This window comes from Podarcis gaigeae (genome assembly GCF_964106915.1).
Source record: "Podarcis gaigeae genome assembly, chromosome: 2".
NCBI lineage: Eukaryota > Metazoa > Chordata > Lepidosauria > Squamata > Lacertidae > Podarcis > Podarcis gaigeae.
This window is the reverse complement of record NC_139679.1, coordinates 83,470,550-83,496,955: the sequence shown is the minus strand read 5'-3', so window position 1 is coordinate 83,496,955 and position 26,406 is coordinate 83,470,550. Positions and strand designations below refer to the sequence as shown.

Here is a 26,406-nt window from a genome sequence, read left to right as displayed (position 1 = left end):
ACTGGACTTAACTGTCAGTGGTCCTTTACCATTTTTGTTGTTGTTGTTTTTTTACTGCCAATCAGAGTTGATGATGTTGGACTAGATGGGCTAGTGGCCTCCCTGGTGCGTTCATGTGCCTCATCGTCTTTAACCCCCCCCCCCGAAAGCCATGGGTTTATCTTACTAGGTTTTCCCCCTCATTATTTCTTTCCAACTTTTAACCTTCTTCCTTTATATGCTTCTGTTGATGCCATGGTGTCATGTAGCACCTTTCTGAATGCTTCCTTTCTCCCAGTTGGGTAGAGATCGAGCAGGATTGCTTCAAAACAGAAGGAAAAATCTCTGTCCAGTACTAAAGAGGGCTTCCAAGACAGTTTTGACCACAGAGTCATTAATGCCCACAGAGGCCTATCCCTTGTAATGAACAGGAGGCTATCTAGTCACGTTTTCTCTACACTGATTGGCAGCAGCCTTCCAGGATTTCATACAGTATTCTTCCCCAGCTCTACCTGGAAATGCCAGAGATTGAACTGTCAATGCTACAGGTGAAGGATGGAATGTACAATTATTAGATGGCTCCCCCCCCCTTGACTGTGTTGCCTCTGAATAGTATGTTAATATCAGAAGTGCAGTTTAATATTCCTTACAGGCGCTTTGGCATCAGCATTTAGTGCTATGACAAACTGGATGTGCGGATTACATGTTTGTGTACAATCTGGCTGCTCTTTCACCTTATGTGTACCAGTTTAGCGTGGAAAAGTATCCTTGCCAGTTGTTGTACCTTTTGTGCTTGCAAACAAGGGAATCTTCTGAAACTTTTTATGGTGAGCTTTCTTTGTGTGGGACCCACTTGTTCTGGTGACCCACTCACAGTGTTGCCTGTCTCAATACGTTAGTATGGATCCTACTTCCCCAGAGCCCCCTGCCAAAACTCAGGAATAATTCTCAAAGGAAGAATTTCCAAAACTGATAACTATAGAAGTTTCTTAACATTCCTTGATTCATTTTGCCTTTGCGGATTTATGGACACTATCGCCTTAGTTTTGCCACTGTGTTTTGAAATGAATTTGTACGCAAACATGAATGAAAGTGGAGGATGTTGCTATGAGGCTTTTTTTGAGCATAAGAAATTTGGGGAAATAGCTGGAGGCAGACTTTTGTTTTGTTTTGTAGAGGATAGGAATGTGATAATAAAAAGGGGATTAAAATAGTACTCACTTTCACCTACAAAGCTTTCCACATTAAATTATTATGGTTCCCATACTTAATGGCTAGAGGCTCATAACTAATGAAGTGCTATATGACATATTGCCCTAACCTACAAGCCAATTAGAGTTAGCAGTAGGTGTCATAAAACCATAGCTATAATGTAATGTTTGGAATTGAAATGCTTGGGCCGAGCCTTGTATGCTTGGTAGGTACTGCCCTGCTTGGATTAAAACTGATGGTATGTGGCCCAGAGTCAGTTAGTAAAATTCTATGCCAGAACAACATGTAGTTCTTAAACTTGGATTAAACTGTCAAACAATTTACAGCAGTGTTAACTTGGGCTTGAGTGCTGCTGAGCAATCTTCATTCTGTGTCATTACCACCCACTGTAAAAAGAGGTGACTTTTGCAAAAAAACAACAACCCCAAAACAAAATAAAACTGTCGGGAGCTCTGATTAGAGCAGGGTCCCTGTGTTTACTTTTGACTTGGAAAAGTCATCATGAGATTATTCTAGCTCGTCATTCATGTCAGAGGACAAATCGTTCTTACGAGTGCTCCCCCATGTGGTGACAGCTGGTATTTACCATGCCAAGTGAAAGTCTAAGTCTGTGTGCAGACTTCGGCCTTTGAAACACTGTGGTTGGGGTTTTTCTAAAAGCCATTGCCTTGCAAGTGTCCACACCTGCAAGCTATGCAGGTAGCATGAGCAGTTGTTAAATTATTGTCATCTGTACATGCAGAGATACGTCCTCTGTGGCTAGTGCTCATTTGTTCCTTTGCTCACACCTTTCTAAATGCCCTCTGTGCTCCCCACACCCTGCTGCAAGTTTACGGATATACCGGAATCTGGGCTGCATCCAAACTAATGCTGACACAGAGTAGACCAATCGAAATTCATGGTCCTGGGTTAGCTGTATGTACAGTGGCACCTTGGTTTACAAACTTAATCTGTTCTGGAAGTCTGTTCTTAAACCAAAGCGTTCTAAAACCAAGGCGTGCTTTCCCATAGCAGTGGGGGACTCAGTTTACAAATAAAACACACTCAACATGTTATATAACTGTTATATCTGATCCCTGTATATAACAGTTATATCTGATCCCTGTTCTACCAGTTAATTCCACTGGGGTTGTTGAGGATTCTTACAAGGCAACAAACAAGATGTACAAATTGGGTACACCTCAAATCTCTTGGACTGCCACCATAAGCAAGCAATGATTGCAACATGAAGTTGATAATAACTTTGGGATTTTGATAAATTTAGTGGGATTTAATAATAATAATAATAATAATAATAATAATAATAATAATAATATAATATGCTATGGCAGAAACCAGTGCCTTTCCAATTGTGTTTAAATACAGGAGAGAAAGAGATCACGGTGGTTGTTTCCGCCCACCCTTTTAAAGAGCAAAACATTAGTGAAACTTATTCAACTTCCAAATATTGAAATATTCGTATTCTGATATATGGGGGGGGGGGACTTCTCATTTGAGATTAAGTTCGCACAAAGCCTTAGACTTTAACCTGGCATGGTAAATACCAGCATTTGAGAGTACTGAAAAGTGATGTTTTGACAGTTTTTTCCAAGCATATATTTTTTTTATGGCCTTTTGCTCATCTTTCTGCTTATTTTCGGCTCTCTTTAAAGTTTAACTTGCCAAATTTAATTTCCCACTTAATTTGACTGGCTGTGGTGACACATCCTGTTCTGCCAGTAGTGTAGCAAAGCTAGGTCTGATGATGATGATGTCATAGGCTCCCATAAACAAAATCACACTTGGTGCCATAATAAGCAGTTAAATGGCAATAGGAGGCAGGGTCCTGAGCGAACTAAAGGGCACTGAATAGCATTGAAGGAAGAGTGAGTGAGATCAGGGGTGGCCCGTGGAATTGCTGCGTCCTGCCTCCTCCTCCTCTCGCTGCCAGTGCACCTCACCCCTACCACTTCCACTGTGCCCCGGCTCTTGTCAAACTGGACTTGGGGTTTTCCCCCAAGCATTACCACTCAGCTTTTCCTCTGGACAGGGAAGCCGATTGGCATTGTGGCACACAGGAATTGCACGGCAGAAAACCATCTCACTTGCACTTCTGCCACCTTAGGTGAGCGCTTCACCCTGCCTCAGGGTCACGTCGGCTCTGGGTTAGATGAATATATTTCTGGTAAATCAGCAGCTAATTTTGAAGCACTCACTAATGTCAAAATTAGTGAATTTAACTACTGCCCTAAAAAGATCTGCACCTTCATTGACCTTTACAGCTGTGGACACATCAAGTACTTGTCTTGTTTTGCATAAGCAGGAGCTGTTTTGAGTTGAGGGAAGGATAAAATAAATCCCTTTTCAAGCACAAGAAGATTGATGTGAAGACAAAATGTATGTTTGATATAGTAAACTTAAAATGGATATTTCAGTCTGTATTTAACTATTCAGTTGAAGTATGGTGTGACCTGATTACTTCTTTGAAACCTATCTAATGTAAAATCATAAATAATTTTAGGTTTCTTGATTATGGCATATGATGTGATAGTTCATAACTGTCATCTCACTTGTCAGACATTAACGCGTGCTCCCAGCAACACTTTCTCTGTGACGTTTTGGTGCTCGCAAGTTCAGTACAGTGGTACCTCGGGTTACAGATGCTTCAGGTTACATACGCTTCAGGTTACAGACTCCGCTAACCCAGAAATAGTACCTCAGGTTAAGAACTTTGCTTCAGGATGAGAACAGAAATCATGCTCCGGCGGTGCAGCAGCAGTAAGAGGCCCCATTAGCTAAAGTGGTGCTTCAGGTTAAGAACAGTTTCAGGTTAAGAACAGGCCTCCAGAATGAATTAAGTACTCAACCTGAGGTACCACTGTACTGTCTAAGCCGTTTTAAAATACAGGGTGAGATGTGACTGAAGCCAGGGTGAGATGTGACTGTTGAAGGTCCATTGATTTGGTGGGTTTACTCTTGAATATGACTTGGGCTGCAATCTTACCCCCACTTACCTGGGAGTAAGGTGTGTATGTGTGTATAAAACATTTTATGTACACTACTTAGAAATTCTGAATCTTAAGCAGTACAGTATATAAATACAGTACCTGAAGTAAATAGTCCCAAAGGACTTACAGCATGAGCCAAACCATATCCTCTCAAAAATAGGCTGAATATCACCTGTTTGAAATCTTATGAATGAAAATTTGAATTCATGTTGAGACGTTTTATCACCTGCAATAGAGAGAGGAAATGGACTACTCATTTCATTACAGCAGCAGCTCTCTGGTGTGTCAAAAAGAGAATGATCTTAGCTCAGGTACTAGAGATCCTTTAGCCAGAAATAACAGAGAATGAAAACCTACAGGTAAAAAGAAATGGCAGCTTCAAAATATATAGTGGATGTATTGTGTGGGTGTTGGGGTGTGTGTACAAAATGAGTCTCATAGTTAAGTTATGGCAAAGGGTAGGTGGAATAGAATCTTAGTTTTCAATGTGTTTTCAAGGTCTTTTATTGTTGTTTGACTATCTGGGCTCCTTCGAAAGGCAGAGCGGGATAGAAATTTAATAAATGAATTATTGAATAGATATATATATATCTCAGAAAGGAGAATTCTGACAAGATAAAGTATAAAGTAGGAGAATGTGCCTTATTTGTTCTAAAGTTGTAGATGACTATTGGATTGGGGACTCATTGTGCAGGATGCACTGATACAGCTACAGCAGCAGTGATGCAGACCAGTCAGTGCTATACCAAATTTTAGCCTAGTAGGTTGTAATGTACCAGCTTTGTGAGCTTTATTTACTAGGGCTTGTATTTATAAATTGCTTCCAGTCCCCCCCCCCATTTGTGCCCCTTCTTTGCTCAAGTCAGTATTGTGCTTTATAACAGCCTGGGCTGCTCACAGGGGCACAACTGGTAAGGTCCATTGCCACACATTTCAAATATAACTGCAGTAGCTGTGTTTTGCTATATAAGCCCAGAAATATATTTATATTTAAAATAAGTTTTATTGAAGGAATTGGATTTTCATTCTTGCCAAAACTTGTCGCGATTACCTTCTGCATTTATCTATGTTTGTTCATCCATTTTAAATTGATTAATTAATTCAATACTTTACACACCACCTTTCCAGTGGTAATGGATGTTCAAGGCGGATTACAGTAACAATATTAACAGCTGAAAGGCAAACAACATAACAATAAAAATAAGAGAAGGAGCCATAAAACAGCAACAGCAGTAACACACAGAAATATAAAGCAGCAACCTCTTGAGCAGCGTAAATAGTTAAAACAATATAGCAACTAAACACACGTCTGAAGTAGATTAAAAGCTTCCTGGAATAAAAATGTTTTAGTGGGATATTGGAAGGCTAACAGAGAGGGGGCAAAGCAACTCTCCCCAGGCAGTGAGTTCTGAATCTTGGATGTGGCCACGGAAAAGCTCTCCTGGCATGTTCCAGCATGAGGTTCAGCTGGACATGAGAAGAGTCTCTCTCCTAGATTTTAATACTCAGCATATTAATGTCTTAATGTTAGCGATCATGCATTCAACTCACTGTCTTCCATGAGAAGCCTCCAGTTACCCAGTGATTTTTTAAAAAAATATACCATATATTTCTGTGTATAAGACTAGGTCCCCCCCCCCACAAATGTCAAAAATTAGGGGGTGTCTTATACACGGGGCCATCTCCCCCTATTTTCTTAAATCTGAGTCCCCCAAAACAGGGGGCATCTTATACATGGGGACGTCTTATAGATGGAAAAATACGCTGGTATATTGAATCATTCTTAGAAAGGCATTACCCTTCACATCTGAAAATCATAAATAATTGACACAAAGACGTTAGAATACATATTTTAGATGTTTAGCTGTAATGATAAATGAGAGGGTTTTAAAAAATATTGCTAACTATATAGTCCTTCATTTGCATTATTGCTAGATGTAGACAGAACCTGCTGTCCAATTTGGTCAGATTGCTTTGATAATTTTCTTTTTGCCGAGTTAATATACAGTATGTGGTTGCAGAATGGTATGTTTCACTAGGTAGAGGGGAGAAGAAAGCAATATTCAAAAGAGAATCTGAACCTTGTTTGCTTGAATATACACTTGAATATAATTTAAATACTTAATCAGATTCAATTCTAAGATCAAAGTGAGCTGGGCTGCATTCAGGTGTCCCATTTCCCCCCATTTTGTTTCTGAAACATTAGGAAAATAGTTCCTTGGCTGGCCTCCACTCAACCTGAAAGCTGTGGAATGCATCTATTCCCTATCTTCACAACAGTTATGGCCACATTCATAACTTTGGCACAACAATCATATTGCCTGTTTTGTGGGTGTCTAGCTATGCCTGGAAAGCATTTATTTTGGACATCATTGCAACAGCCATAAAAATGCCAACATTTTAGAACTGTAGGGTCTCCCCCCCCCCCGCCCCGCACACTGTTGGCTGCAGTCATAAGTACATTTACTTGGTAGTAAGCTCCACGGATAACCATGAGACTTACTTCCAGATAAAGGTGGGTAGGATTGGGGTGTGAGGAGAGGATGAGTATTCCCAGATACGCTATGATGTTATCGGTATGGGCCTCTTTTGGCCAGCTTCCTCACAGCAGTTCATTTCTATGTTATGTTCCTGCTCTCCCTCATCTGAAGTCTGGCAACAGAAGCCAGGTCCCCAGAACAAGAGCGTTTTGACTCCCTCCTTTTCTCTTGACACAGTCTGCCCCAGAGCAGCTTTAACAACCTTGTAAAAATGTCAACTGGCTTGAGGGGAGCTCCCGCCCTAAGGCAAGTATCCTCCTGGCATTCTTTTCATGTCTTTCCTTGCTTTGAGTGCAATCAGTAGCCAGGTATTCTTCCTGTAATTACTATATACCTGCCTCTCATTCGTTGTCTAAAAAGAGAAAGCGTAGAATCTGCTAGTAACCAGACTTCACTGTAAATAATAACTGAGGACAGACAGAGAGAGAGAGAGAGAGAGAGCGCTGCATATAATCAGCATTCTGTTGATACCTTGCTATAAAGCTCTGCATGACTTTGCCTAGCAGCTTCATGTAAATGTTAAATAACACAGGAGATAAGATGGACCACTGTGGCACCAAATTACCCTTTCCAGGACCACCACCTGGGCTTTATCTTCCAGGAATCGCTGGAGCTATTGGAACATAGTGCCTCCCTCTCTCTTTCACTTACAGGAAGGTACCATGGTTGATAGTCCTGAATGCTGCTTGGAGGTTCAATAACTGGATTAATAAGGTTCTGCTTTCCCTGCCTCTCTCCCAGTGCCATTCAACCACTATGTCTGCCAAGATGCTTTCAATTTTAGAAGTTCGATTCAGAGCATAAGAAAAGCCCTGCTGGATCAAAGTAAAAGCCTCAGCATCCACAGTGGCCAACCAGATGCAATAGAGCTTTCCTACTGCTGTTCCCACTAGAATTCAGAAGCATGGTGTCTCTGATCTGGGATCTCATGACTAGCAGCCATTAGCTTTATCCTTCATGCATATGAAGTGGTACTAGTCAGATGGTTGGTCTCATGCAGGAAAGCCTGGGCACAACCTTCCTCAATGAAGGAATAACAATCTCCACCATCGAACAAGCTGGTTCTACTCTGGCAGTTCAACTCTGGACCAGGAAGCCCAGAGCATGAGCACATATCTGGCAGATCTCACTTCTCCAAGAATCTTGTCTTGTCTGCAGATTACACAAATGGAAAGAGAGTCGTGAAAACACACTAAGAGGAAGTACTGCATGTGATCCTGAACAACAGATAGAACCTTCAATTCAGGGTCAGTAATAATAGAGTCACAGTTTCTGTGGTTCAGGGTCAGGCTATATACAAAGCTATGGTAAGCTTCCTTCCTTCCTTCCCTTACCATTTCTTTGTGTGTGTGACAAGAGTATCACACCTTCCCCAGCAGAACTTAACCAATAATGTACTTCAGAAACTAATTGTTTGCAGGTTTCATACTTGCTTTTCCAACATTCCATATCTCTCTCAATTATTTCCGTCTTTATAGTCATAGAAATTGCATTTCTGCTTTTAAGAATAGAATAGTGTTTGACATCTTCATTAGCTTATTTCCTTTGTGCGGCATATAATTTAGTAAATATACATGAATGGGGTCTTTCAGCTCTTCCATGTTGCAAGTATACAGATAAAGCTAGTTTATAGAATAAGCAGCTAAAATGCATCCACTGCTAGGCTGAGAGATCACCCAAATCTAGCCTCATTTGGAGCCACAGGTCCCCAGTCCAAGCCAGGCTAGCTTCCTGATGAGATCATTGCCTGGGTGATCGACCTTTAGGAGAAATAAAGGAAAGAGGTTCTTTATGAGGCAGCAAATTGGTGGAGCCCCTCCCCCAGCTCACAGTTAGAAAGGTTGCAGTGGTGTGAACCAGAAGCAAACCAGCAAGCTGGGGAGTGAGAGAGGCAAAAAGATGTTCGATTTCTGTTTGAATCAGGTGGATTCTATCAGCTTCTACAGCCTATCAGAAAAAAAGGGATAACTCTTTTGTCTAATGCTTTGAACTTCTTAGAGAAGGGGCAGGATGCAAATGTAACATAGGAGGAATGGAATAATGCTGCTATTTGAGGGCTGATCATTGGTTGAAATGTGCTGTTCCACCTGCGTTACTACTATTGCCAGTTTATTATCAGTGGAATGTAAATGATTATTCATGTTCATGCAATATGCAGTAGCTGCTTTCCAGTAAAGTCTGTTTATTAGTCTCGCTGTAGTCAATGGCTGCTTTTTACTGTAGTTCTCAGCCTGCCCCACCCCAACACATGCTGGAAAGTTTTCGTCATGGAAATATGTGTGGAGACAACAAGCACATCAGCATTCAATTATGTCGTATCTCTGTCAGATGTTAGAAACACTATTTAGATTTTTATTAGTTCCTTGTTCAATTTACACTTTAGAGCTGTGAATATCTTGGAGGAGGGTAAAATAAATATACATTTAACCCCAACAGAGCAGACTGAGTGTGGTATGTCTTATTAATTTCCTGTCTCGTGAGATTCCTTTGGAAATTTGTCTTAAAATAAGTAAAAATAGGTAGGCCAACTCACCGCAAGTGGATTCCTCTAAAGATCCAACTTGCCTTGGCTTTGTTTACACTGATCTTTGATCTCTCAGCTGTATGTTTGATGTTGTTTGGTTGATTTGCAGAAATTGAAATAAGGGAGGGGGCCTTTGGAACTACTGAACAGGTCTCTTGTTCTTAGGAGTGGTTTATCCAAAAAAATGAACATTCTTCTTGAGTCACACCTTATATGCCTGTGTTGACACTACCTTCACTTACTGCATTTATACAGTAATTGCTCTGGTTTAGTTGGCTTGTTCTTATTCAAGAGTGAAGCTTCTGGAATGAATTCCTTATTTGGCTTGGCCATTTCAGTAAGACAAAGTGGGTAAGTTGATACCTTTCTTTGGATTAGATGTTAGTGAGTGAGAGTGTACAATTTTTTTGCAGAAACTGGAAATTTTGTACACTCTCTTGCCAATAAAATATGGTCTTATAAATCACCTTAAAATCACCTTATCTACTTTGTGCTTGTTTTTTTGGATCCACAATTACCGGTATGTGGCAAATGTTTCATTTTCAGTGGGCAAAATGTATACATGTTGAGTAATGAACACAGAGCTCTTTCCCTGGAGTATTCTGCTTAGTTATGTCTCAGAGGTTGTAATCTTAAGTATTCTTATTTGGAAGTCAGCTTAATTGAATTCAGTGGGGCTTACTACCAAGTTCACGATCACAGTGCTAGTACTTCTCCAAAAGTGTATGTAACTGTCACCACTGATTTTTATCCAGAAACAATATTGAACGTTAAATGCAATAAAATAAGAAACTGGCAATGGAGTGCTTTAAATGCAACATTAACAAATCCCACTGCAGTAGAATTAAGGACTGGATTCAGTTACAAAAACAAGCACATTTATACACAAAACTTGAGTATCACTTATAACTATAGTGACAGTTTAAGAGAGGGAAAATGGAGGTGCCAATTAGGAAGTAGCAGATGTCCCTGCTGCCCTGCCCCTCCCAGTAAGCACCAGTTATTCAGTGGTCGGGCGGGAGGTCGGGTAAGTGCTGCTGTCCCACCAAGCCAGCCATGCACTTAGGAACAAGCCAGTCCAATCCAAAACATTTTGCTGCCAGAAGCAAAGGACAAGATGGTACCTTCCCATCATCCCATGTGCAGAAGCTAACTTGTTTGGACAGTGATGATGGATTGGCATATCCCACTGCACCTGAAGCAGCAAGTTTGTTTAGGTGGGTTAAAACAACACATGTAGGATGTACAACACTGTCTACCAATAGAGAGGGGGATAACTGAGGGTCTGTGGAGGAATAGCCAGGAGACTAATGGCACCATTCCCAACATCTGAGGAGGTTGTTTTACTCCACCTAATGATCATAATCATAAACATAATTTATTATTTATACCCTGCCAATCTGGCTGGGTTTCCCCAGCCACTCAGGGCGGCTTCCAGCAAAATATGGGGAGCAATGTTCTTAATAGCCATAGTGCATGAATGCAAAACCTAGAGCTGTCTGTTGTTCCCAGAACCTCTGGATTTCTACCATTGTTGTCAGACTCTAAATGCTTAGAAAATAGAAAGGAGTATGGGATCGGATCGACACCCAATCCAATGAGCCCTTCAGCTTTAGACTAATCACTAGAAAAATTGTATAGATACTTTGTACCAGAGCATAATATGTTATGTATAATTAATTCCAAATGAAGCTGCATCATTCTGAATGGCTAAATTTAAACAACTGAGCAACTGAGACCTAACCGTCAGAGATAGTTAAAACAAAAATCTCTGACTTGGTGTTCCTTATTTGTGACCCGCTATTTGGAAAACCCACATATGCCCTTAGGTGAGGTGGTAAACGTTGCACTGATGAAGAAGTAGACCATTCACATGATTTTGAGAATTTCTTAATCAATCCTTGGCATGTAGGAAGAAGGGAAATTGTGGAAAACGTCAGGGAAGCAAGCGAAGGTACCCATTAAAGCCTGCTGTTATGTTAGGATATGTAGGCAGATGTGTAATTGTAGAAGGAAATAAAGAATTAGGGGGAAATTACTCTCATATCAACATAACGAGTAATTTTGTGGCATTAGAAATACTACACGTAGCACATAGACGAAACATAAATATCAAATGTAAAAATATACTCTACTTACCTGTATTCAAGTCTCCTGATAAATCTGATTTCAGTAAAAAAAGTGTTTTATGTCTTATAGAAGCTAAATCTAGCATCTTGTCTTCAGGCTCATTGTTCTTTTCTCTCCTCCTCCTTTTCGCAAGACCACATTCTGTGCTTTGTAAATGCAGACCTACTGCTTTGCTTCCCTTCCCTACTCTCCACTTCATCTCTGTGCTCATCTCCCACTCTTTCCCCTCTAAGTTATTGACTGACTTTATTCCTTCAAGCCCTTCCTCTAAATTTGTTTTGTTCCATAAAACCTTTCTTGAACTGGTATGAACACCTGCTCTGCCACCCATGCTGCTAGTTGCAGTGGTTTCACTGGGGCTTCTTAGCTATCTCCTTGTTCCGTTTCCCTTTTCAAGCACTTGCCTTCATATTAGGCCAAGCGAACAAGACCTGTGCTATTTCTGCATCCCTTCCCATTGCAATAACTAGCACTCACTTAGGAGCCAAACAAATGTTGAATGAAAATGATAATTTTAAATGCATATTTTTGGTATCATTGTCATGCCACTAGCATTTACAGCAGGGGTGAGGAACCTTTTGAAACCAAGAGCCACATTCCCTTCTGGGCAACCTTCCAAGGGCCACATGTGGCCAGGGCCAGAGAGAAAAGTGGGCGGAGCAATGAATATAAAATTTGCCTTTGTACGGGAGGCTAGTTTCTATACACCAGGCATAGGATAGGCAAACTTGGCCCTCCAGATGTTTGGAACTACAACTCCCATGATCCTTAGCTAACAGGACCAGTGGTCAAGGATGTTGGGAATTGTAGTCCCAAAACATCTGGAGGGCCGAATTTGCCTAGGCCTGCTATACACGCTCCCACAACCCTGCCTAGCGTCCATTAAGAAAAGCAAGAGACATGATTACAGTTCGAGGAGACATTCCAAGCTGGCATAAACATGGAGGGTGAGAAGCAGGGCTAGTGAGGGATGTGGCCTGGGGAGAGATCTGAGGGTCAGATAGAGGGACCTGGAGGTCCGCATTTCACCCCATGACCTAAGGTTCCCCACCATTAATACAAAGTGTCTTTGTAGATGCATTTGTTTCCTCTGCTAAATGTGTTTTAAGAGCTTTTTTCCCTTTTTCATAAGATGCATTAGACTTAAGAAGTCACGTTGTTGGACCAAATTATGTATGCAATGGAAACATTTTCTTAATTAAAGCCAAGGTCTTTAATCCTGAAAAATGATCCAGGACAGGGGAAGTAGCTGAGAGTTTCTGTTATTGGATCACGTCCTTAAATTGTTACCGTAAAATCTGTTAATGTAGTATTTTAAATACTTTCCTGTCGGCTTGACATGTGATGACCGCACACAAATCTGTATGTTTCTGGCTGTAGATCAGTGATGGCTTACAAAAAAACGTTTCCTGTGCTGCCTGTCTATCAGTCCGTTACATTTTTTTTCATATTACTTTTTCATATTACCTTTAGGAGGCGAAACCTAGATACATATTCATTCCTCACATTTATTTTCTAAAAAAATAACTTTGTGTCCAAAGCACACCTATGTAAAAGCAGAGACCTACAAAAATATTATCTATTATAAACTCCTGAACTGAAATAAGATTTTATGCACTAAGTACTTGACAGACTTATCCCAGATCCTAAAACAGAGCTATATAGTCTTTCTCCTGTAGAGAATAAAATCTATTTAACGAAGCTAGTTAAGCATTCATTCAAATTGCAAACAGTTGAGAAAATTATTTTATTGAATGTATTTGTTGTCCACCCCTTCACCCAGGGGTTGCAGGGCAGCAAACAACAGGTATTTAAATCCCAATTAACATTAAACATTTGATAAAAACCAAGCAGCATCATTACATTAAGAACAATCACATATAAAACAGGCAGTATAAGTGGATATAAAATGATACCATGCATTTCATCCCTTTCACACAAGCCAGGGCAAAGAGGTGCGTGTTTACCTGTTGAATGAATGAAGATACTGTAGAAGTAAGGGAGGCTACTCCAAAGCTTTGAAGCCGCTCCAGATAAGCTCTTCTCCAGGTCCCTGCAGCGTAGATCTTGCTCTCTGAGGGGACTACCAAGAAGGCTTCCTTTACAGGTCTTAACAGCCAGGAAGGCTGATATGGGAACAGGTATTCTTTAAGATACTTGAGGCCCAAATCATTAAAGGCTTTATATTATCATCACATGAATCAGGACCAGAATACCACTGGCTGTCAGTGCAACTCTTTAATTTTTATTTTTGTTTTTGCTATACGTGGGCGACCAGGAGTCCCTTTTCATACCCCAGCTACCACATTCAGCAGCAGTTGTAATATCCATGTCATCCCTGCCAACATTTCTCCGATGAAAATAGGGACGTCCCATTCCATAATGATAATTTTACTATTTATATACCCCACGCAGCTTATTGGGTTGCCCCAGCGCTCTGGGCAATTTCCAACATATACAAAAATATTAAACATTTTTAAAAACCTTCCCTATGCATGATTGCCTTCGGATGAGTCGGGTCAGATAACTCCATACCCTCCAACAAAAATAGGGACATCCTAAGGGAAAGTGGGATGTTCCAGGATCAAATCAGAAAGTGGGAAACTCTAAATCTGGAACATCCCTGGAGAATAGGAACACTTGGAGGGTCATGCCCCACATTACATTACAATAGCCCAGTCCAGAGCTTACCAGAGCATGGATTAATGTAGGTGGACTATCCTGGTCTAGAAGAGGCTGCATGATCAGCTTGAACTGGGCATAGTCACTCTGGGCCACCAAAGCCACCTAGGTATCCAATGGCAAAGATGGCATAGGAGATCAGATATCCTTCTTATGTGCATTCTTCACTCCCTGTCCTTGGGAGAGAGTATCCTGTAGGTGATACAAGTAATCCTGTTTTATGGACCACAAGACTGCAGCTCCAGAAGAAGGAAAAACGGATGTTGGAAAAGGAGAGGAGAATATTATATTTCATATATTTTATTCTACATTAACAATTTAAAAAATATTTTCGTATTAATGTTTCACATTGCAATGTAATTGGGGAGGGGGAGAGGTAATGTTCTTTTTAAACAAATGGGACCGAGGAGGTTCTAGGACTCCATGCTCTGTTTTGCGTAGGCTTTGCTTTTAATTTGTAGCATAGCTCATTTTGGATTCACTTTGTTCCAACTTGCTTTATTTTAATACAAATTTCTGAAAAGGAAATTAGACACTGAGAAGAACCAAGCCAAGGCATCCAAAATCAACTTTAGAATTAAAACGTTCTTTTAAACCATAGTTTTTTCTCTGTTATTAAAAAAATACTGTGTAAGTGAAAACAATATTGAAAACATTGACCTGTGTTTATATTACCAAGGTTTCATAAAAATACTGCAAATAAACTTCTGAATGTTTTTTTTTCTTTCTCATCGTATTTTAAAACAAATCCTTAAGAGGTACTTTCCATTAATGGTTGTAATGTCATTTTATCATTACCTGCAAATTCCAAAACACCGTTTTGTCTTAAAACTCGATAATGAAGGTTATTTCTTTTAGTACTTAAGCTTCTGTAGGATCATAAAGCTTGTCTGCAGGTGAGATTTAGTTAAATCCTTTGAATATTTAAGAAGCATTCCTGAACCTTTCGCCAAAAAAGTGACAAGATTAGCACGTAAAAGTTTATTGACAGGATGCATAATTGAAAAGATTGCGTGTGAAAGTTTTTAATGATTTTTAATAGATATAGTGGCAGTTTTAAATGCTGTGATTATACCTATTTATTGAAATACCAAAGGATTATGTGAAGTCATTTTCATAGGTAATGGTGCAACAGCACTGCAACCAAAGCAGGTGGAGATTACATGTTAGCAATGCATATGGTGTTCAGCTTGTCTGGTCTTGTCAGCTGCTTCCATGCTGGTTAGAAATAAAATTAACACCAATGCCAGCTGCTTGTTATCTGGTATATAACATAACATAACATAACATAACATAACATAACATAACATAACATAACATAACATAACATAACATAACATAACATAACATAACATAACATAACAACATTAATATAATAATATAATATAATATAATATAATATAATAATGTGTGTTTGTGTGGATTTAAACTTTTTTAAAAGACCTGCTATTGAATAAAAAAAATATATCCTTCATCTATACATGCAAATTTTAAACTTTGTTGCTTTTTCAGTTATTTATTAAAAGTTTATCTATTTACCACAAAGGTTAAATCCAAATGCCTTGACTCTGTCTGTGTAAACAAAGCAAGTAACAGTACCCTATTTCTATGTAACCAACTTGTGAAATAGTTTGCATAGTTTCACTTAAATACTAATAGATTAGTTATGATAATTTCAAATTAACTTATTTAATTGCACACATTACTATTATTAGTATTGTTATTGAAAAATTTATACTGCCCATCAGCACAAGAGCTCAAAGCGATTCATAGAATAAAATGCAAGGTACAAATAAATAGTTAAAACGAAAACAGCGAAACAATAACCCCCCCCTTTCCCACAAATCCATGTAAAAGGCTGTAGAATATTAATTAGCCAAAGGCCTGATTAATAAGGAACATTTTTATGTGGTGCCTAAAAATACACAGTGGTGCCTCTAGTTACGAACTTAATTTATTCCGGAGGTCTGTTCTTAACTTGAAACTGTTCTTAACTAGAGGTGTGCTTTTGCTAATGGGGCCTCTTGTTGTCACTGCGCCGCTGGCACACGATTTCCATTCTCATCCTGGGACAAAGTTCTCAACTCGAGGTGGCCCTTCCAGGTTAGCAGAGTTTGTAAATTGAAGCATTTTCTAACCTGAGGCGGTTGTAACTCGAGGTACCACTGTATAATGAAGGCGCCAAGCGACCCTCCCAGTGGAGAGCATTCCACAAATGGGGAGCCACTGCAGAAAAGCCCCGTCCTCGTGTTGTCATCCTCCAGACCTCGTGTGGAGGAGGCACATGAAGAAGGGCCTCAGATCTATACAGAGTCTGGGATGGTTTATATAGGGAGAGGCGGGCCCTTGAGGTCCTTGCAGTAAATTCTCTGAGAATCACTAAGGTTACTCTCAATAAAGTGTGCGCAGGAGTAGAATTATCTGCTGCCAAGGTGCTTGGCCTTTGTTGGCACCCTGAACGTGACTCTTAACTCCTTGAGCTTTGCTTACAGCTGACTTACTCAGTATTGCACTCAGCACACACTTTGCTCCTTAAGCTCACATGTAGCTGCTGTGTGGCGGAAATCTTAGCTTCCTACCTCTGGTCACTTAACAAACACACCTTTTGTTTTGTAAATGCCTCCTTTCTCATCCAACATTTGGCCTTCCCCTTTTATTTAATTGCTCATCGTCTAACATTGTGTATGCCATCAAATGCCAACAGTGTCCTTCAGCTCTCTATATTGGACAAACAGGCCAGACCTTATGCCAAAGAATAAACGGACATAAATCGGACATCAGGAATCACAAGACAGAGAAACCAGTAGGAGAACACTTCAATCTCCCAGGACATTCTATACAAGATCTCAAAGTAGCTGTTTTACTACAAAGGAATTTCAGAAATAGACTGGAAAGAGAAGCTGCTGAATTGCAACTTATCACCAAACTTAAAACCATGGAGAGACCTGGTCTGAACAAAGACCTTGGATTCTTATCTCATTATACATGACAAAGCCATTTTTCACCTTCTCACCCCTTGCTTTTTCCTGTAAGACCTATTGCAGTCGTTAAGAGTCGTCAACAGGCTCATCACAGCTATCTGCCAATCACCCATTCCCACCAGCCTTCTGAGTAATACCCCTCCCCACCTTCTCACTATATAGAAGGGTCTGGAAACTTCTGTTTCAGTGTATCTGAAGAAGTGTGCATGCACACGAAAGCTCATACCAAGAACTAACTTAGTTGGTCTTTAAGGTGCTACTGGAAGGAATTTTTTTTGTTTTGACTATGGCAGACCAACACGGCTACCTATCTGTAACTCAAAGTTCTCAGTTACTGTACCCGAATCTTGCTGCCCCTCCAACCAAAGCTGCTGTTATGAAGCTATCAGGGTTTTACACCAGCAGTAACATCCCTTTTCTGCTATCTTCAAGCTATGAGCAGAGCTTCATGTCTAAAGGTATTTATGAATTGGTGGAGATGCCTATACCAGGGGTCTGCAACCTTTAAGACAAAAAGAGCCACTTGGACCCGTTTCCGAAGAAAAAACAACAACTGGGAGCCGCAAAACCATTGCGACATTTAAAACAAATATAACACTGCATACATTGTTTCTTAGCCCAATGTTATCCTCGTCATTATAAAAATAACTTTTTTGACACTTTTTAATTATTTTTTGTTTGACCCCTCAGAATTACTCCTCCTCATAGAAATAAACGTTATATTAACAAGTTACCTTTTTTTGAGTGTGTGTTCTTCACTCCCCTTCAAAACAGTAGCTGCAAATTGCAAAGCAATAGCAGCAAATCAGCCAGCAACAAAGACATGCTATATACCGTATTTTTCGCTCCATAGGACGCACTTTTCCCCTCCAAAAATGAAGGGGAAATCTGTGTGCGTCCTATGGTGCGAATGCAGGCTTTCGCTGAAGCCTGGAGAGCGAGAGGCATCGGTGCGCACCGACCCCTCTCGCTCTCCAGGCTTCAGGAAGCTATCCGCAAGCCTTGCAAGCCCGGCGGGAGTTCCCACAGGCTCACAAGGCTTGCGGGCAGCAGCCTGCAGCCCCAGCGAGTGTCCGCAAGCCTTGCGCGCCTGGCGGGAGCTCCCGCCAGGCGCGCGAGGCTTGGGGCGGCAGCCTGTTGCCCGAAGCACAGGGAGCCCTCCGGAGGGCTCCCCGTGCTTCAGGCGAGTGTCTGCAAGCCTTGCGCGCCCGGCAGGAGCTCCCGTCGGGCGCGCGAGGCTTGGGGCGGCAGCCTGTTGCCCGAAGCACAGGGAGCCCTCCGGAGGGCTCCCCGTGCTTCGGGCGAGTGTCTGCAAGCCTTGCGCACCCTGCAGGAGCTCCCGCCGGGAGCTGCTGCTGCTGGGAGCCCCCACAACCCCCGAAAGAGGACTCGCTCCAGAGATCCTGGCGGCTCCCAACCCGGGGTCGCTTCACCGCGCGGGGCAACAATGAGTGAAAGGAGGCGCACTAAAAACAATGGCTCACGGGGAAGGCGGGCGCGTGCCGCTCGGCCCTTGGGGAGCCTTCCTGCTGCCGCTGCCCTGCGCCCAACTCGCGAGGAGAGTGGCGCTGCCTTCTGCTCTCCGCCGCCGCCTCACAGATGACAGCGACTGCACGGGAACAAAGGAAAATGCGCCTTCTCCCCTCGCCTCCACCCCGGAGCCGCGGCAAAGGCGTTAAAGAGCCGCATGCGGCTCCGGAGCCGCAGGTTGCCGACCCCTGGCCTATACTTTGCAGCATATGCCCTTTACATCTGCGAAAAACATTTTTAGACCTGTTGTCTTGGATAAATTTTGTGTCATGTTTAAAAACGTCTCTAAGAGAAAGGAGATGTAAATGTATTGAAATAAGCAAATGACAGAGGGGAATGACGTTTCAAATTAATATTTCTGGTGTACATAGCATAATAGAATCGTAACAAAAGAGCATGGCCAAGCTCTCATTTCTAATTGCATGTTTTCAGTTCATTCTTTTTGGTTGTCTTGTCCTCATCATTTCAAGAGTACAGCTTACTGGATGTAAAATGTGCAGTGGCTCTAGTATTCCACAGGGTGTCATGAGGTAGTTGTTAGAACCGCTATTAGTGCAGAAAGGAAATGAACATGGTCTACCCTCTTCTGAACACTAACAAGTGTTCTGTTTCTAGATTCAGGTAGGTAGCTGTGTTGGTCTGATGCAGACAAAATAAAAAAAAAAATATTAAAAAATTCTCCAGTAGCACCATAGAGACCAACTAGGTTTGTTCTGGTATACCCAGAACAAACTTAGTTGGTCTCTAAGGTGCTGCTGGAGAATTTATTCATTTTTTAATTTAAGTGTTCTATTTGGTGGTATAGTGTGCACTATAAAACAACCAGTTCTTAGCTCTTTAGCATGTATTCTCTTTTTTTTCTGCATAAGATGAAACACATAAATTAAAGCATTACTGTGGACAGATCCTTTCCCAGGCAGAGCAATTCCACCTTCTCACACAACCTGCACAGGATTAGTCTGTTCCCCTCTATAACCCAGGGTAGCAGTGGTCCCTGAAACTTGCTTTATTTGTTTGTTTAGCTTTTAAAAGGCACTTGGGCAAAGATAGGATGTTACTTTAGCTGCTGCGGCACATGTTTCTCCTTGCATAACTGTATACAGAGCACTGCCATATGCCAACCGAGACTGATGCCTTACAGCACAATTCTGTTGGCCACGTGGCAAGCTCCATTTGTTTTAGTGATGCTTAAGCATTGCATAACTGCAAGCTACACCACTTGAATAACTGGGGTCATGTTGGAAAGGGATAAGGTGAGGAGAGTTCAGGAAATATATTCACTCAAAGCCAGTCAGTGATACCCACGGTGAAAAGGAATGCTAATTATTTCCATTGCTCTCAAGTTGCACAAGATAAAGAGGGCATGATTTGTTTGAGATATGCCATTTCATACTTACTTGACCTGATTCATGCCAAAGATTCTTTCCTCTTAAGAGCCTGCTGTTGAGTGTGAATTACAGAGGACCAAATCATATGCTGGCTTTACACTAGCGGCATCCTTAGGTCAGCTGTCATCTCCATTTCATTTTCTGTGATTGTTACAACGATAGAGGAAGCAGCAGCTGAAGGCTTGCCCTCTACCTAATTAACATGCTGCAAAGGGTTACCAGAAACACCCTCCTGAAAGGTATTAATCACTCATCTCAAGCACTTGCATTTCCCTTCCGTGCAACGATGCAACAGCTCTGCGTTGAATGAGTTGCAGTGCTGTGTTGGATGTTTGCTGCTGCAACAAATCATATTTTAAACCCCCCATTACTGAAATGAAAATCCTATTCGGGTCTTCTCTTGAAGACAGTACCAAGACATGATGCAGAATGCAGATCTCCACTATTTGAATTGGGTGGAAGGTCTGCACAATAAGGATATTTAAAAGTATGTTATCAGCAGCAGCAGCTTCATAGTTAAATAGTGATTAAATATGACATATGCGGTACCATCTAGCTCCCCTGGAACCATGGAAAAGCTAGTTCTCATTGTACCCTTGATTCCTGGGTGCTCCTGTATGCTGCCATACACCCTTGTAGCAGCATCTAGTGCCTAAGAGAAGTTCTACCATGAACCATCCTACTCCCCTTTTAGGGAAGTTTTGGTACGAAAAAAGGGGTATAGGAACCTCTGCATCCTAAAGTAAGTGTATATTATTAGGAACATGCTATTTTTTTTTAATAATATTTTTTATTAGTTTTATGGAATACAGAAAAAAGAACAAAGAGCATATTATAAAAGCAAAAAAAGAAAGTGACAAATTTTCTTGTTCTTTTTTCCAAATCTACTGGACTTCCCCGCGTCCTCCCAACCCTGCATTCTCTGTGATACATAACATCTGCAATTTGTTAACTTGTTTCAATACTTATTGTATCTTCCATTTTATCATGTTACCCAATTTCAAATATATTATGACCCAAATCATGTACGTTTTCATTTTAACACAATAAAGTTGTTTCATTATTCTATCTCTGACTTCTTGTACCTTAATTTCCATTTCTTTAATTTAACATTACTGAAGCTAGAATTTCCTAAAAGGTGCGTTTTTTAACATTCATACAACTTATAATATTTTTCCAAATAGTCTTTAAATTTTTTCCAGTCCTCCTCAATTGTTTCTTCTCCCAAGTCTCGGATTCTGCCAGTCATTTCGGCCAGTTCCATGTAGTCCATCAACTGCGTGTGCCATTCCTCCAGTGTGGGTAAATCTTGTGTCTTCCAATGTAGTAGCGTACATAAAAAAAGTTCTGTCCTTCTTAAGCACTCTCTGGTCCACCATGCCCAGGAGGAAGGCCTCTGGTTTCTTGGGTAAGGTAAATCTAAGTACCTTTTTTAGTTCATTATGAATCATTTCCCAAAAGGCCTTCACTTTCGGGCAGGTCCACCAGAGGTGAAAGAATGTCCCTTCCGCCTCTTTACATTTCCAGCATTTATTATCAGACAGGTGATATATCTTAGCAAGCTTGACTGGGGTCATGTACCACCGGTATATCATTTTCATAATGTTTTCCTTCAAGGCACTACATGCCGTAAATTTCATTCCGGTGTTCCATAACCTTTCCCAGTCTTCAAACATAATGTTATGCCCCAAATCCTGCGCCCACTTTATCATGGCGGATTTGACTGTCTCATCCTGAGTATTCCATTTAAGCAGCAGGTTATACATTCTCGAAAGTAGTTTACTTTTTGGTTCTAACAGTTCTGTCTCTGGTTTCGATTTTTCCACCTGGAATCCAACCTTCTTGTCTACTTTAAAGACCTCTTGAATTTGTGCATAATGCAACCAATCTCGCACCTTGTTTTTTAGTTTTTCCAAGCTCTGCAACCTCCAATTGTCTCCAATCTTTAGGAACATGCTAACCATTGCTTTTTTTTCTAGAAAAATAGGTGCCGGTACTCACCATAAAGTTGTTAAAGTAAGTGCCACACTTTTTAACAACAGCAGAAAAGATGTGCCAGGACTGCGTAGCCTTGAGTACCTCCTGAAAAAAAAGCACCGATGCTAACACTTCAACAAATCTAAAATAAATCAGTTTCAAGCATACGTTGGAAACTCACATTAAGGGTTGAACTGAGTGAGGTTGCCTTGCACTGAGATCTTTCTGTTTTGTTGGCTGTTGGAGATTCACAGAGGTTAAAATCAGAACTGAATGATTTCAGACTGTGAACATTTCAGTAATGTGTTTGCTGTATTTTACCCCCCCACACACGCCAAGTGTTCATGAATTGCCTACTTTTGCCAACAGAGCTTGCCATTCTAAAGCCTCCTTTTCATAATCAGTACTGAGTAACCTTGCATTCTTTGTTTTAAAGATTGAAAATCTTCAGGAGCAACTTAGGGATAAAGACAAACAGCTAACCAATTTGAAAGACAGAGTGAAGTCGTTGCAGACTGATTCCAGCAACACAGACACGGCTCTAGCAACGTTGGAAGAAGCTTTATCAGAGAAGGTATGGTTTTGTTGAACACATCCTTTTAGGAGCAGGTTCTGATGTTCTAGCTGCTAGTTCGATTGCACAAATAATTGCACACAATAATTCTGCTCTTGGGGGCAGTATTTGCACTGTATGGTTAGGGAGTCCCAGTGCCAGGGGGATTTCTGAACAATCAGACATCATGGAAGCTGCTGCTGGAACATTTGTAAGTGTCCAGACACTGTAAGTGTGAAGAGGATTAGCCCCTGTTGCGTCCTTGCTCAAATTAAGCTGCAGTTACTTTTGTGTTGCTAACAATTTGAGATAACTGTGGTATTGCTGGAAATAAGCAGTTGAATGTGCCCGATACAGAGCTTTCAGCCACTGCAATTTAGTTCTTGCTTGCTTTTGTGATAAAATGCATGTAGATTAGGCCTGTAAGGGGGATAGATATATACACCAGGAATGCTTGCCAATGCAAATAATACTAGAAAGGATACATTGTTGGGATTTCATCATGTTAGTGGTTAATCAAAGACAACATGGTGTATTAGGGTATTTTAACATGTGTTTTCAACATCTAGCTCATGGAGATTACAGTTCAATTAATCTTCGTTTTGTGCTTTAGAATTATGTTGCTTAACCTTTAATAAAATATAAAAATTAAAGCATGATTAACAGCATAAATGCTTTTGGGATCATGCTTGTACTATTTGGGAAGGAAAATATTTTTAAACAATTTTAAGAAATGTCCGTAAGCCATAACTTTATACGACAGCTTCCTATTAAAACAGAGGATGGCTAGACAATTTCACTGAATTTTGAGGAAGCTACTTTCCATACCAAACTTTGGAGAGACAACAGATAGAATCAGTTTATCCACAATAACATTAAAATCAAGATGTGGCAAATATTTAAAATATGCAACCCTCTCAAAAATGTACCCCGCCCCTTCTGTTCAGTTTGATCAGCGTCATTTTGAGTATGGTTGGGCCAAACTTGAAAAGGGGCTGCAACACCTGACCTGTGACCTGGCTAGCTTCCCTACCCTCCCTGATACTCCTTCCCCAAGAAGCAAAAGCATTTTGCTTCTTGTCTCCCCAACCCCAGTCCCTTTGGCAGAGATGCGCAACCTCTGGCCTAGGGGCCAGGTACAACCTTCCAGGCCCCTCTCTTTGACCCTCAGGAGTCTCCCAGATCACACACCCTCCTGAGGCACCCACAAACGTGCCACCCCTTCTTTGCACTCTCCTTGAATGTTTTCATCTGGAAGGAAAGCACCCCTGAATTCTGATGATGCTTCTTGTTGGCCCAGATGGAGGCTAGAGAGGGGTGTTTGAGTGTAAAGAAACTAGCCTGCTGTGCAAAGGGAAGTCCTCCCACATTAGTTGCTCTGCCCACTTTTGCCTCTGGCCTCAGCGACCAAAGGTGTGGGGTCCCTGGAAGGTTGACCACAAGGGAATGCGACCCTTGGTCTGAAGAAGGTTCCCCAACCCTGGCCTACGGCAAGGATTTTTTCTTTCTTGTAAAGTGGGACAATTGAAAAGGAGTGTGGGAGTGAGGAATCAAGGGTCTGGGCCAAATTAGTCTCAAAACACACCATTTATTTCAGGCAAACTTATAGAGGGAGTAGGGAGGCTTTGAGGGGGATGGGAGATTGGACTGCTTGAGCGTTCTAGTCAAACACTGAAATGGATTGCACACTTAAAAAGCCTTATTGTTTATGGGGGGGGGGCTAGCATGTAGGTACTTACCCATAACAGAAGTTCCGTGCCTAACTGGAAACTTGTGTTGCCCATATAAACACTAAAGTGACACATTTCCCCATGCCTCACTCTCCTACATGAAGTTTCCATTGCTGTGGACTCTACTGCCCATATCTCTTGTTGTTTTTTGCAATCTTAAGTGTAGCACTAATGAGAGAGAGAGAAATGCTGTTCACTTAGAACAGTGATGGCCAAACTTGACCCTCCAGCTGTTTTGGGACTACAGTTCCCATCATCCCTGACCACTGGTCCTGTTAGCTAGGGATGATGGGAGCTGTAGTCCCAAAACAGCTAGAGGGCCAAGTTTGGCCACTACTGACTTAGAAGCTACAGTGAGAGAGAAGGTGAAGACCAACAACTTCCATGAGGGGTGGTTTGGGACTGAGGGTATTGAAACTGGAGCAGGAGGAGACCTGTTAAAGGAACAGTCTGAATCAACTTTCCAAATAAGCATAGCATTATTCTCTTCCCCATTCCACAATCTGTAGAGATGTCAGGGCAATCATAGGCATTGTGAGGGTTAGCCTTCCCATGAGGCAGATTGAGGCAGCTGCCTTGGGTGATGGAATCCCATGAGGCGGAGCCCCTGTAGGTTCCTTGGCTGCCCCCTGCCCCTTCCCCTGCTGCCAGAGGAGGGAAGAGAAGCAGTGAAGGCAGCTTCAGGCAAGATCTCATGAGATCTTGCAGAAATCTCATGAGAGCTCGCAGAAATCGTGTGAGATTTTTCTGGAAGCTGCTGTGCGATCTTGGTAAGCGAGGCTTTGGTGAGAGGGTGAGACTGCTGAGGAGGCAGCACCTTCAGTTTTGCCTCAGGCAGTGAAAAGGGATGGGCTCCCGTGTTCATAGTTAATATCCCCCAGTACCTGTCATGTACGTTCAAGCGTAGGCATTGACTCAAGAGATAACACATGTATGAGAAATCTAGAAACCCTTATTCAACGTTTTAACAAGGCATCTTTCAAAGGCAAAAACAGGAACAGTGATTAACTTGGGACAGGCAAAAGAAAACAGGAACAGTTAGCTTCTATTCCGACGTTGAGGATCGTTGCTACCTAGGAGCCTTGAATGATTTTCCTGCAAAACTAGTGAACTCTGAGCTTTCAGACAACATAGGAATCAAGTGTATAGGAACCCAGGCTTATCCATGTGGTCCATCTCAATATCCTCACAGGGTGAGATGCGTGTTAATGTTATGATAATATCCAGTAATAATCATAAGTTAAATGAATACTCTCAAACTTTGTTTGACTTCAAGCGGATGCCTAAAGTATATCTAAATTTGTCAGTGCTGTAATTTGCCTTACTTTAGAAGGTGAACCAGGATTATGTGCAGTTCAGCATTGCTATCAACCTAAGGACTTCCAGTTCTTCTGTAAAAAAAAAGCTTTTAAAATGCAGTAGCTAATAATACCTGTTCTATATCAACATTCTTATTTCAAGATCTATCTCAAGATCATTGGTCTTAGAGTTGATTATTTTTCTATGTCAAAAAGCTCCAAATGTGTATGCTTGAAAATTCCCTTGACTGAGGCCTTATTACTTGGTTAAATAAATGTCTTCTCTTGAATGTTAAAAATCTCACAATAATATTAAACATTAGTTATATATTTGTACATGTAGCACAATGCCCAGCTTTTCCCATACATAACAGAAAGCACTTTCATGTCATGTACTATATTTTATTACAGTAGAAAAGAACTAAGCTTATTGGGGAAACACAAATATTTGCACTTCCTTTTAAGTGAGTGTGCACTAACTGCTACCTTCTGAAATGGAGCTTACATTTACACCTGAGTACATCTCCTGTCAGAGAGTATCATAATATGATACTAGCTCAGGCTGAGATAGCAGTACAGTGGTACCTCAGGTTACATATGCTTCAGATTACATACGCTTCAGGTTACAGACTCCGCTAACCCAGAAATAGTACCTCAGGTTAAGAACTTTGCTTCAGGATGAGAACAGAAATCATTATCTGGCCGCGCAGCAGCAGCGGGAGGCTCCATTAGCTAAAGTGGCGCTTCAGGTTAAGAACAGTTTCAGGTTAAGAATGGACCTCCAGAACGAATTAAGTACTTAACACGAGCTACCACTGTATATTGAAAACAGTTGTTTGCCCAGTAGGAAGAGAGAAATGGGTAGCTGCACTGGAAACATCCTTCTAGGAAAACC

At 41.2% G+C, this 26,406-nt stretch overlaps 1 protein-coding gene across 12 annotated transcripts in view; it reads left to right on the top strand.

Moving 5' to 3' along the window:
* ERC2 (ELKS/RAB6-interacting/CAST family member 2) overlaps window positions 1-26,406 on the top strand; it is a 505,832-nt gene that overhangs the window by 185,156 nt on the left and 294,270 nt on the right. For all 12 annotated transcript variants that reach the window (XM_083727002.1, XM_083727012.1, XM_083727004.1 and 9 more), the window contains one exon: window positions 22,367-22,504. In XM_083727002.1, the coding sequence (XP_083583128.1) occupies window positions 22,367-22,504 (138 nt within the window). The remainder of the gene's footprint in view (window positions 1-22,366; window positions 22,505-26,406) is intronic.